The sequence below is a fragment of the Phascolarctos cinereus genome, unplaced genomic scaffold, assembly GCF_003287225.1.
Source record: "Phascolarctos cinereus isolate Bilbo 61053 unplaced genomic scaffold, phaCin_HiC Scaffold_7;HRSCAF=346, whole genome shotgun sequence".
NCBI classification, from domain to species: domain Eukaryota; kingdom Metazoa; phylum Chordata; class Mammalia; order Diprotodontia; family Phascolarctidae; genus Phascolarctos; species Phascolarctos cinereus.
In genome coordinates this window covers 90,549,204-90,562,454 of record NW_027556180.1, presented here as the reverse complement: position 1 = coordinate 90,562,454, position 13,251 = coordinate 90,549,204, and the positions used below count along the sequence as shown (strand labels likewise).

General features: G+C 38.0%; 1 protein-coding gene across 3 annotated transcripts in view; it reads right to left on the bottom strand.

Annotated features, from left to right (window-relative positions):
* Positions 1 to 13,251, bottom strand: part of ENOX1 (ecto-NOX disulfide-thiol exchanger 1) — a 677,866-nt gene that overhangs the window by 104,544 nt on the left and 560,071 nt on the right. For all 3 annotated transcript variants that reach the window (XM_078147594.1, XM_020971657.2, XM_020971652.2), the window contains one exon: positions 974 to 1,158. In XM_078147594.1, the coding sequence (XP_078003720.1) occupies positions 974 to 1,158 (185 nt within the window). The remainder of the gene's footprint in view (positions 1 to 973; positions 1,159 to 13,251) is intronic.

Genomic DNA, 13,251 nt, shown 5'->3' with positions numbered 1-13,251 from the left:
TGTGGAGGTACAAAGGAGGCAGAAGGCATGATTTGAACTCTCAATGAGCAAACAAACACAATAGTGAAACATGAAATCATAAGTTCATACTTTTGCAAAACCAATTTTGGGTATTTTTGCCTTAAACAATTTTCTACCTAGAAGAAAGAATAACAAGGCTTTATTGACCATTTGACATCAAAACTTGGTTAAGTTTAAGATATCCATCTATCTATCCATATACATGGATATATAATGACATATACACACATGAACACATATATGTATATGTTTATCTACATGTATGTACGTATCTGTCTATCTCCTATTATAATGTGTTTGTGTGTGTGTATGTTTGGTAAGGTTGTTGGTTAGGGGAGGCTTCCTGATCTCCTGGACTAGATTCATGTAGCCCCACCCCTCAGAGGTCATCTAGGACACATTCCCAAGCATGCAGAAAATGAAGGGGCTCCCTTGACTTATCCCTGATTATATGCATATTATATATACATAAGACGTAAGCTGTCTGAAATTTAAGCGAATACCAATGTCAAATGACCAATAAGCCTCCTCATCAATCCTTCTTCTAGATAGTTTACTATATATATATAAATGTATATATGTATATGTACATATATATAAATGTATACATGTATATGTACACATGTAAATATATACACATACATATTATATCTAAATATACATATAATAAATACATATTATATGCATTTATAATATACATCTATCTATCTATGATGTGTATTTTACCTCAGCCACATCCAGACCCCTGCCCTTCTCTTTTCATTTCACCCAAAGAGAGATATCAAATCCATTCCCCCTCACCCAGCTGCGCATTTCCTATTTCATTTCCACCCCATCCTTCCATGCTGGCCTGTGACCCACCCCAGAGGGGTTCCCAATTCTACCTCTGGGGAATGGTGATCTCCAGGATCCAGGGCCCCACTTTATTTTTTCAAGCCTGGGGCCGACATACCTGCTGCATGCCTTGCATGGTCTGCTGAAGGAACTGCAACTGCTGGTCCTTGGTGAGGTTTTCTTCTGTGCGGAAAAGTTGCCCTTTCTCCTGCTTCAGCAGCTCTACCTCATTCCTATAGGCGTCTAGCTGCCACCGGAGGCTGTCGTTCTCTTCCTTGAGGGCGTAGGCCTGAGCAGCCAGGGCTGGGGAGGGGCACAAACAGCAATGTCAGGAATTGGGCTCAATGAAGTCCCTGGTGGTGTGTAAGAGACCTAGGTGGGACTGGGGTTGGTGTGCTTCTTGCTGGGAAAGTGATCTGTCTACCTGAGTAAAGAAACACCGTGACAACTCTGGGCTATAATGCAAGCAGAAACACAAAAAATAAAAACCCACAGTCCTTTCTCATGGTGGTTTATTAGACAGGGTATTCCAAAAAACTTTAGTGCAATTTTGATCTATTAAAGGTTAAAGCTGCACTAAGACTTTTGGGACATCCTATATGAAAACTTTAAGAGCTTAAAGCCAAACTAAGACTTTTGGGACACCCTATATGCAAACTTTAAGAGCTTAAAGCTGCACTAAGACTTTTGGGACACCCTACATGCAAACTTTAAGAGCTTAAAGCTGCACTAAGACTTTTGGGACACCTGCATTGTCAGGACACTCTTTATTGGCTATGTTAGACATAGAGAAGGAACATTATCTAGCAGACTTTGGGACCAGAACTTGAGTCTTGCCACCCCTTAATAGTTTTGTGACCATGGGTCAACCACTTGCCCACTCTAATCCTCAGTTTCTTCATCATGGAATTGCCTTCTTCATGGAATTGTCAAAGTGCTTAGTAAACTCTAAAGCATTTTCCAAACATGCAGTATTTCGCTCCTAAATCCTTATGAAGAAGGGTCCATAGGATGACAGTTTTAGAGCTAGATGGGATTTCAGAGAGCATCTAACTCAATCCTCTGCTTTCACAGATGGGGAAACCAAGGCTCTTAAATGGCCTGCCCAGTATCTCACAGGTAGTATGTTTCAGAGGTTGGATTCTCTGATTCTAGAGATAGTGACCTCCCCCCCTTTACTACAATGTTCTATGACCATAACCTCTTTCTTTAGACCTGATGTGTTCATTAGAATATATACTCCTCAAAGGCAGAGTTTTTGCCTTTGTATGGAACAGTGCCCAACACATAGTAGGTACACATGAAATGCTTGTTGAATGAATGATTGAATGAATGGTATAGTGCCTGACAGAATGGGAATCCCAGACTGATACTATTAAAGTGCTGAGTTTTGTACAAATGATAATATTCAACTGTATTGTGATTCCTTTCTTTCTATGCCTGTTTAGGATCTTGGAAGGCCAAGCTTCTTAAAACATCAAGAGGACTGATGTAGTCCCAGAGATACAGTGGCATCCAAGGATGAAAGAGAAATCTACCTGAGCTGACCCTACACCAAATTTTCTTACATCCCATTCCATTCCACAAACATTTATTAAATGCCTACTGTGTGCAGGGTGCTGGGGACATAAGGACAAATAAAATAATCCCTTCCCTCAGGGAGCTTACATTTTATTGGGCTAAAAATGATCTTTTTTCCCACCGGTAATTCAGTTTCTTTTCTTTGGCCAGCAGGTTTTTTCCCCTCCAAATCAGTAAACATTTATTAGATGCCTAAAATGCGCAAGGCACTGAGCATAAAAAGGTAAGTATGATAGTACTTTGTCCTTTTTTTTGTCATTGCTTAACCTTTTTTTACCTAAAATTTATTTATTTATGGAATTTATGGAATAAAACAAGCATTTCCATAAGAGTATAAAAATGATTTTATACATGAAACTGCAAATCTATTATGTACAACTTGTTATTTAATATATCATAAAATTATCATGTAAATTTCTTTGTTTTTCTTTACCTACTCTCCCTCCCCAGAGACGACCACCATTAGACACAAATATGTATAACATACGTAAAATCATTCTATGCATACTCCTTTTTTTTTTTATCAGTTCTTTCTCTGGCCAGCAGGTTTTTAACAGTCTCCATAATCCTGGATTTTTATTTGATACCCTCTCCTGACACAAAACTTATTAGTAATTGTTACGGATAAACAAGGGATCAGCAAAGAATACTTCCACTTGGCACACTTTTTTCCACTTTTCTTTGTGGGTCTGTTGAGGTTGATATTGAGTGGGTGAAAGAGAAGAGCAAACTTAGAATATTGTCAGTATGACGTACTGGAATGAGAACTGAGTCTGGGGTCAGACGACCCAGGTTTGAACATCAGGTCTGTTCCATACTCCCTATTGGACTCTGAATATGTCACATGACCTTTATAGGGCTGAACTGATTTTCTGATAAGGAGAATGCCTGAATGAAGTAGAGTGTTCATGTTGTAGAACAGACAGAGAGGACTGAATAGGTAAGGAGGGCCAAGGTTGTAGAGGGTCTGGAATGTCAGTCAGTTGGGAGTTCTAACAGATTCTTAAGATGGGGAGGACAGGATGAAATTTGTGATTTAGGAAGATTTAGTCTGGCAATGGTGTGCTGAATGGATTAGAGGCTAGAGAAATTGGATCAACAGAAGTTTATTTTCTGGGTGTGTGCAGTAAAGGAGTAGGCAATTTTACCGTTCTTTGGAGATTAACCCACAAGGGCAGAAAGAGAGCCAGGATAGATTTGAGAGATGAGACTAGACATTTTAACCCCTTACAGCCCAGCTTCGATCACTTTCTCACAATCTCAGATAACAACCCCTCCTACTTTGGTCTAACTTACTGTAAGGAGGTTTCATTTGACAGAGGGATGATGTAACAGGGCAAAATTACCGAAAATGCAAAGACTGAAAAAAGGTATTGGCTCTACAAGCACATTAATACATTAGCAACACTGAAAGACACTTAAGTCATTTCCTTAGCAAGCTCTATTTGGCCCTTTTTCAATTTAGAATGGCATTTTTATTATCATAACTGATAGCAGGTGTTTGTGAAGAAATCGATTAGTATGCAGGGGTGGAAATTACATTTTCCAAATGAATTGCAGAGTCTGCAATATAAGCTGAAATCTGTGTAGCAAAATGCGCCAGCACTATTATTTAAATAAATTATCTGAGCATAAATATATATAGAGAAAAGGACCATCCATTCTTTTGGGGCCTTTCTCACAATTCTATGGAATGGTACCACTGACAGTTCTTATTTTTGCTTGAGCCAAATGACCAGTGAGTTTGCCAAGCAAGACACAGCGGCGTCTGCATTCCTGGAAGAGGGATGTGATATCATTATAAGAAAACAGCTGCAATATAAAAAAAAAATCAACACCATAGCCAATTCTATCAACATTTTTATAATTGGGGTGTATAAATGATTCATGTTCCCGATTAAATGATTTCAAGCTTGATATTTACAGATTTCTTTTTTGTTACCCATGTGGTAATATTCTAAAGGGTGAGAAATCATATATTGACTCCACTTAACTTCAAGCCACCTGTTTATAAACAAGAATCAGAATCGGACCACAGCCCTGAGGCTATTCACCAGAGAAAAGCTATTTACTTAAGACAATATTAGGCTTTTTGGACAGGAGAAATAGCAGAAAAAAAGAAATGCTGATAAATTTGGACCCAGTGAATTTATAGGACCTGAAAATTCCAAAGAGACTGAAAATTAAAACTTAAGAACATCTCCTTAGTTGGGTTTTTTTTTTACAACCTCTCTTGGAACATCTGGCAGAAAACTACATTGTTATTTCAAATTAAAAAGATTTGAAAAGCATAAAAATCAAAGCTTTTTTGATGAAATGTACTTCCTGAATGACTGTGTAATGGATGAATGGGCAAATGAATGTGTGATAAATTCTAGTTGTTCTTTTTTTTTTTGAAATGCAGAGAATAATGATAGTAAACTGCTTGTTTAAAATGCCAAAAGATACTCTGTTTTATAGAATAGTCTGGTTAACTGAGAGTTAGTACAGAGTCACAGAATGTTAGGGCAAGAAAAGACCTTGGTCCAGTCCCTTCTTTTTGCAGATGACTAGTTAACTAGTGGATAAGTTGGGACTGGAACCATATAATGTTTACACATTTTTCAAAGAATTAGAGTACAACAGAGCATTCACAAAACTATATACTGAACACAATTTAATCTTTGATGATTCAGAAGGCAGAGTAAGGACCTGGAAAGTGATGATCCTTGATGTCATTAATCAATCAACTAAGCATCTGCTCAATGAGTACCATGAACCTATCACACTGTGCTTGGTGCTACAGAATAGAAAAGAACAAGACAACCATATGCTTTAAATATCATTGTTAATACAATGATACTGGGATTATTAAATTTTCTGGGATCTTTGAAAAATGGAAGCTTATTATACAATAGAAGAATTCTGCTAACCAAATTAAGGAGGTTGTTATTGTGTTTTTTTTTTTAATTAGCACTGGGGAACTAAGATAACTACAACTGACAAGAACATAAAATTTGATGAATTTGTTGATGAAATTTTATTGTTGGGGAAAATGTTTATTTGCATTTGGGTTGGACAGAATGTAATGTAATACATATTCTATGACCTGCTATTCTCTGAATTAATATGATCTCTGCCTCCTGAGAAGCTAGCAACCATCCAAATTTTCTAAGATGAAGATGATGCCATGTTTTACTTCTTTTAAGTAAATGATCTGGTGAAAACATTGAAATTTCTAAGTTATCATCAGCTACAGCTGGCTTCTGAAAAATAATTAGCACTATATGAAAAAATGCAAGTTATTTTGGGATTTGTCCTAGTATCCTGACAATATGTTAATATCTTTTTCATGCTCAGGCAAGATATAACTAAATAAGAGAACACTTTAACATACTGTTTCTAACTCTATCTGTAGTTCTCAAGAACTGTAAATCTTTGTGTCACTAGGGAAATGCATGTATTTAAACTTCTCTTTACAGTGTCAGAACTTCTAGGAGGCTAAGAGGATAGACACTGTTTATTCTTCATCTTTTTAGTCCAAGTGCTTTCAAGATCTCCTTCACCTCGAGTAAGCTAGAGGGGCATTGTTTTTGGTACAATGACAGGTACAATCTCTAGCTCTGAAATAGGAAGATATGGGTTCAAAAACTGCCTCCACCACTCAATTCTTATGTGACTTTGGGCAAATTATTTAAGCTCTCAGAACTTCAGTTTCCTCTTCTACAAAATGAAGGGGTTCCAACTGGGAGAGCACAACATTGAGATGTATTAGTTTGCCAAGGCTGCTCTTGGCGTACGCGTAGGAAGCTACTGGAAATTTGAAGGGGAATTTGTGTTGCCACCTCCTTCCTTGATTTCTTGACCTTAAATGTTCTCTCCATGTTACCTCCAATTTTCTTAAAAGAGTTTTGTCTGCATTCTTCTGCTAGCCTATCACACCCTACCTTGTGTAATACTTATCTGTTCATATGTCATATTTTCACATATTATATTAATAAAAGGTCCTAAAGAAAAGAGTCTACTTCACTTTTTTTATCTTTGAGTTCCAGAACCTAGGATAAGTGGATCTCCAAATTTAGTCAGACGTCCAAAAAGGTTCCTTTTAGAACACTCTTGGGAATTGTTTTGGGAAGACCACATCCAACTGGAAGTCTTGAAGATTGGGTTTTATGCCTTTCTGACACTGATCAACCACCTAATGTCACCCTCTGTGCCTGATTTTCCCCTTCTCTAAGGTTATTTTGAGATCTGCCCACTGTTTACCATCTAAACCTGGTAGAGATTAATGAATCTGTGTCAAGAGATTGAGTTTAATGGCCAGGAACCATGTTAAGATCCCGATGGAACAAAAGGACCATGGAAATAGTATTATATTTTTCCATCCTTTTAAAAATAGTTGTTTATATATTGCTTTATAACTGTTCCTGAGTGTTTTTCCCCCATGCATTTTTATCTTCTCCACCAGATTGTAAACTCCCTGAGGGTGGTGACTAAATATCATTTCCTTGGTATTCTCCTCAGCTCTACTACATACTAAATATACAAGAGAAATGTTGACTGAGGAGACTTTGAGAAGTCACCTAAAAACAATATAACTACTTTGTGCAAATTGTATTACAAATTATTTTTTAACTATCCATTCATGAGTCCTTATAAGCAGTGGTATCAAATTTAAATAGAAAAAGGGGCCACTACACCGTACGTAAGGATCTCCATTGGCTTCATACTGACCTAGAAAACTGTATGTTAATATTATCTATGTTCTGTTATATTTTTATTTATTTTGTAAATATTTCTCAATTAAATTTAAATCTTGAGCCAAAGCTGCACTCTGGAGTATTGTGAACTATGTTTGAGTATTGTGGGCTACATTTGATTCCTCTGCTTATAAGGACCCTAACAAAGTATAAAATCCAAGATAAGTATAATCTGTTTTCTAGATAAAGAAACTGAGGCTATCAGGAACTGAATGGCTCTGTCACTCACAGTTAGTGATCACTTTCACAATTACAAAGACTATGAGACTTCTGCCTGGGGAGGTTCCAGTTAACCAGACTAACTGCCAGAAGAAATAGCATGACTGTTTCCTGGTCCTAGACTATGAATTCCATGAGATACAAGACCATATGAAGGGTGCTGGACACCAACTCAGGATTCAAACCCAAGCTTAAATCTTGCCTTGGTTACTTACTAATTGCTCAACCCTGGGCAAGTCACTCAACCTTTCCCAGCCTCAATTTCTTTATCTGTAAAATGGGAATAATTTTACCACTTTTCAGGGATGTCATGAAGGTCAAATGAGTTAACATACATAAAGGGCTTGGCAAACCTTAAAGGATGACATGAGTGTTAGCTTATTATTATCATTCTTCTTTGCGTCTTTCATAATGCTTAGCATAGTAAGTACTCTTGAAAGAATTAATGAAACATCTGTGTCAAAATTTGAAGCGATAGAGCAAGCAGTGTAAAGAGTGTAGAGCAGCAATCTTCCCCAAATTGCTTATAGAAATCCTTTTAGCTACAGCTTCTCTGGATTATTATTATTATTATTATAGCGCGGCACTGAAGTAACATTTTATATTTGCAGAGTGCTCTGTAGTCAGCGCACAGGATGTTATTAGTAAGACCTAAACAAAAGCATAACAGCGTCTATTTCTGTCTGGTGGGAGACAAAGGCAATGAGCATATTTGGGTGAAGGGAAGCAAGTCTAGAGTCTCTGATTGCTATGGCTTAAAGGTGAAGAACCTGGGAGATGAATCTGTAGTAGATGCCTTTAAAAAACAAAACAAAACAAACAAACCTAAAGGAACCATTCTTCCTTCATGTGATATTTTTTTCCTCTTGTGCTTCTGGGTTTATGCTGAGTCTAACTGAGGATCTGCATCAAACATTTTTTCCCATTTATTATCCCTAGCTCTCCTTCCTGACAACCTTTATCTTGTTTACAAAAGAAAAGCAAGGCAATTAAGAATATTATTTCTTTTTCAACACTAGGCTAATCTTGAATTTAAAAAAAAAGACACAGCAGAAAAAAGAATGGCAATATATAATTCACCACACATTAATTAATTAATTCATGAAGAACACTGGACCAGGCAAGGGTTAATACAAAGTTTAGGCAAGACACATTCATGGCTTTCATGGATGACCTTACAAAAGCAAGAAAGAAAAATTCTGAAAATCTATTGGTCATAAGATTCATCCCTTCTTACTTGTCCCTGCCCTGCCCCAAGCCTAAAGCTGGGAGACACTAATTCTATTTGAATTTCATTTGGGGACAACTAAGTGGTACAGTGAGTAGAGCACTGGCCTTGGAGTCAGGAGGACCTGATTTCAAATCCAGCCTCAGACACTGCGCAAGTAACCCCAACTACCTCAAAAAAAAAAAAAAGGAATTTCATTTGAAGAAGGACTCTACTGCCTTAGACACCTTTAAGAAGAATTAATAGATGTAAATGTAAAGCCTATATCAGACTGTGCGCTGTCTTGGGGAGGGTGGGGGGGAGGAAGGGGGAGAAAAATTTTCAACTCAAAAGCATATGGAAGTGATTGTTGATAAATCAAAATAAATTAATAAAATTTAAAAAAAATAAAAGGAATTGCAAGTTGTACATAACAAAAAAAAAAGAATTAACAGACATACATAGATAAGAATCACACAGGACAAGAAGGCTGTGATTTGCACTGGAAAAGGGAATGTCCACACCCGTGATGCATCCAGGTATCAAAGAATAAGCATCTGAATTTCTGTCTTCCCTTTAATCTTAATTTCCCATCTCTTATACCTACCAGCGCCTTTAGTTATTCTCATTTAGGTACTTATTAGTATTTCCAGGAAGAAGGAGATGGGATAAGGACAGGGGCAGGGAGGAAGGGAAGGTAGTGATGTATAACAGGTTTTCATGTTCAGCATGAGGATTGAGTCTTATTATAATTTCACCTCTCCTATGGCACTCAAGGTTTGCTTTAACTGTCAAATAACTTAATCAGAAGGGGAAGGCTTCAGACTTTCCCCCCATCCATCTGCAACATCCTCATCACCATCATCACCACCAGCACTAGCACCACCACCATCATTCACATTAATACACACTCTAAACTTAAAGAGTACATCAAGTTTAGAATGCTTTCCACCCAGCAACTCTGTGACTCAGCTGATGCAAGTGTTACTCTATCAGGAGATCTGAGAGATGGAACATTGGAGGTTCACCAAGATAAAGTTATTCATTCATGGTCACACAGCCAGAAGTGGCACCACTGAGACACAGGAATGTTGATCTAGAGTTGAAAGGGATTTTAGAAATTATTTAGTCTAACTCCCCTTTTTTTTAATAGTTGAGTAAAACGACTCCCAGAAAGTGACTTGACCAAGGTCATATAGCTAGTAAGTAGTAAGGTTGGGATTCAAACTCAGGTCCTTTGAGTTCAAATTTAGCACTCCTTCCACTGCACCAGCCTGAAATCTAGCATTTTTTCCACTATAGCATGCTGTCTCTCCCTGCAATATATTGGCCCCTATACAGCCCATTTCTTCCAACCTCACACCAGTCTTTTCTCAAATGGCCCCTTTCATCCTATTTCCTACAGAAAGCCTTTCCCTCTGTAATTGGGCATAAGGTAGTGATTACTTCCCCCCCCCCTTACCACCTTTGGACTGACAGTTTCAATTTTATAACACATTTACATCAGGAAGTGGAGGTTACCTAAATATGGCTTTAAAACATGTGCACGTGCTTGATGTCAGTAAAGGTGCCTACAGAAATCTGTCATTCTGACATGTTTGCATCACAGTGCCATATTTTAGAATGGGGACAGGAGAGCACCTCTAACTCTCTAGCCCACATATGCAGAACATCATCCTGTTGCTGCTGTGTTCCTTTCTCATAAATTCCTCCCTTTTGACCTTTGTTCCTGGCTAGTTATGCATAAGCTCTTCACTTTCGATAGTAACATTACGTACAGCTTATCACAAGTTGGAGAAATGTTCTTTGAGTTGATGGCTCTTTGAATGATCTTTGAGTTATAGTTGTCGGCCTTAGGTTTGCATGAATCCATTTGTATTCTCCTTTCTGTCCTCTGAAACAGAGAACTGGGCTGCTTTGGAAGGGCTAGTTACTTTTGTCCTACTTAACTACTACAGACAGCACCCCAAACTCAAGATAGAGCTCTTACAATTGAGCAGCATTCAGTCCTGTGAAACCGTTGTCTCTTCCATTACATTGCAAGCTCTTTGAAGACAAAAACTGTCTTCTTGCCTTGCTTTGCATCTCCAACACAGCACAATAGCTCATAGCACTTAATAAATGTGTGTATATTTGGTGACAGAAGTAAGGATAAGTCTTGAGTACCCTATTCCATTGGGATGCCCATTTTAAGCCTCTGGCTTAAATGTGTTAATGGGATCTATCAGCCTTCCGACAATGTAGCATCACCATAATTCTACCACATCACATGTCTCTGATTTCCATAGGAGAAAAAAGACCCCACATTCTATATGCCTGAGTCTAACTATTGCTTACTTTGCTCTTTCATTAGCCATGCAATGCCATCTATCATGGTGAAAATGCTTCATTTCTCTCCCAAATGGTGTCTTGTTATATGACTTTATAAAGTTCTGGTAACCTAAGAAGCATTGTTTTTGCAACACTAAGATTTTTCAGACTATCGCTCTGTTCATTCATTTAAAAAATTACTTAAGGCTTAAAACATGCAAGGTATTGTGTTAGGTGCTGACTTATTTTATTATAAAGTAATTACCTCATGAGAAAGATACAAATTATCCTCTCTCAGCTAAGCCCTAAAGAAGCCCGGCCGTCCGCATCATCAGGGCACCAACTCAGTTAGTGGCAAAATCGTCTAAACCTCAGGCAAGTGACTTACAAACACTTTGTTTTTGTTTTCTAGCTATATAATCATGGACACTCCCACTTAACTTCTCTAGCTCTGTTTCCTCATCTGTAAAATGGGAATAATAACATTTTCACTATATACTTCAAAGAGTTGTTTTGTGGAAAGTGATGGATAAAACTCAAAGTGTTGTAGACGTGTAATTTATCATCCACGCACTTCCTTTATATGCCATGAACACTTATCTTCTATTTGCAACTCTCCTATGGCATAGGTCAGCTTTCCAAATTACAAGTCTGTAAGCTTAATATTGATTGCTGACACAATTCTAGAACATATTATTCTAGTTTCTGAGCATTTAGAAAGGGAAATAGTGATTACCAAGAGACAGATGGCTCCTCTAAGAATAGGACATGCCAGACTAACCTGATTTATTTTTTTTTAAAGCTACTAACATGCTAGATCAGGCAATTGTTGCAAGCACAGTATGCCAAGATTTCAAGAATTTATTTGATAAAACTGGTTGAATGCCAGGACACAAAGGACCATCCAATGGAGTCTGTCCTTCGCCCTTGGCTACTTAACATTGAAGGTATGTAGATGATATGTTTATCAAATCTGAAGATGATACAGAGCTGGGAAGCACAGCCAACACATGGAACGGCTGTCAGGAACTGCCCCCTTCAAAAAAAAAAATCTTGATAGTTAAGAACAATTAGTTGAATCTGATAAGATGGAATTTAATAAGGGTAAATAGTTCTTAGGTTAAATTAATCAACCATACAATTACAGAAAGTATCAATAGTTTGTATGAAAATGATTTCAGGGTCTTATTTGGACCACAATCTTGAAATGAAAAAAAGAACATGATACAGTAGCCAAAGAAAGGCTAATTTAATTTGATGCTGTAATGAGAGCCAGTTGCCTAGAACAAGAAAAAAGTTAATCCTGCTGTCCGCTTTCCCTGGTCAGACCGCACAAGAAAAATTGTGCTCAGTGCTGATGACCACTCAGGCATTGATGAAGTCTAAGTGGGACTCAGATAACAGTAGGACGGACAATGTCCAGGGAAGGATAACTAACATAGTGAAGGGGCCAGAGATAATGTGATGGGAAACTGGCTGAAGAAAGCGAGTGGGGTAGGTAGGAGGATCAAGATGTCTTAAAGGATCTGACTGTTGTGTGCATGAGGAAACAGAACTGGGGGCCAGTTTCGGCTCAAGGTAAAGAAGAGAGAATTTCCCACCAATTAAAGCTGTGTGAAAATAAATGGTGCTTCCTCAGGAGGCAGACAGTTTTTGCTTACTAAATAGCAAGTCTCCTTAAGCAGAGCCTGGAAGACTATTTATCAAGGATGTTGGGCGGAGGGCAGTGTTTCTGTTCATGCACAGGTGGACCCAGTGTACTCTGAGGCTCCAGCTATATGAAGATTGACAACAAAGAAGAAAGGCGGACAGAAGTTCGAAGGAATGCGTGGATAAAGATCGCCTCCTCCCGTGTCCCAAGGAAGGGGACCTGCCATCCCATCTTCAATTCAGCTCAACACACCACTGCTCCACCTTACCCTAAATTATTCATGAGCACCTACTTCTGCTTGGCATTCTATTGTATAATAATTCTAATTAGGATGAATAAATAATTTACATAGTGCTTTAAGTATGTGAATCACTCTATAAACTTGATTCTCATGACAACCCTGTGGTGAGTTTATCACAGACACTATTTGCTCCATTTTGTTAGATAAGGAAACTGAGGTCCTGAGAAGAAAAGGGATTTGTCTAGGATTATACAACTTAAGATTTACTCATGAATGTCAGGCACAGGATTCAAACCCATGCATCTTCTGGATCCAATCCCAGTGTTTTGGCTTTTTTTTTTTGAGGCAATCGAGGTTAAGTGACTTGCCCAGGGTCACACAGCTAGTAAGTGTCAAGTGTCTGAGGCCAGATTTGAACTCAGGTCTTCCTGACTCCAAGGCTGGAGTT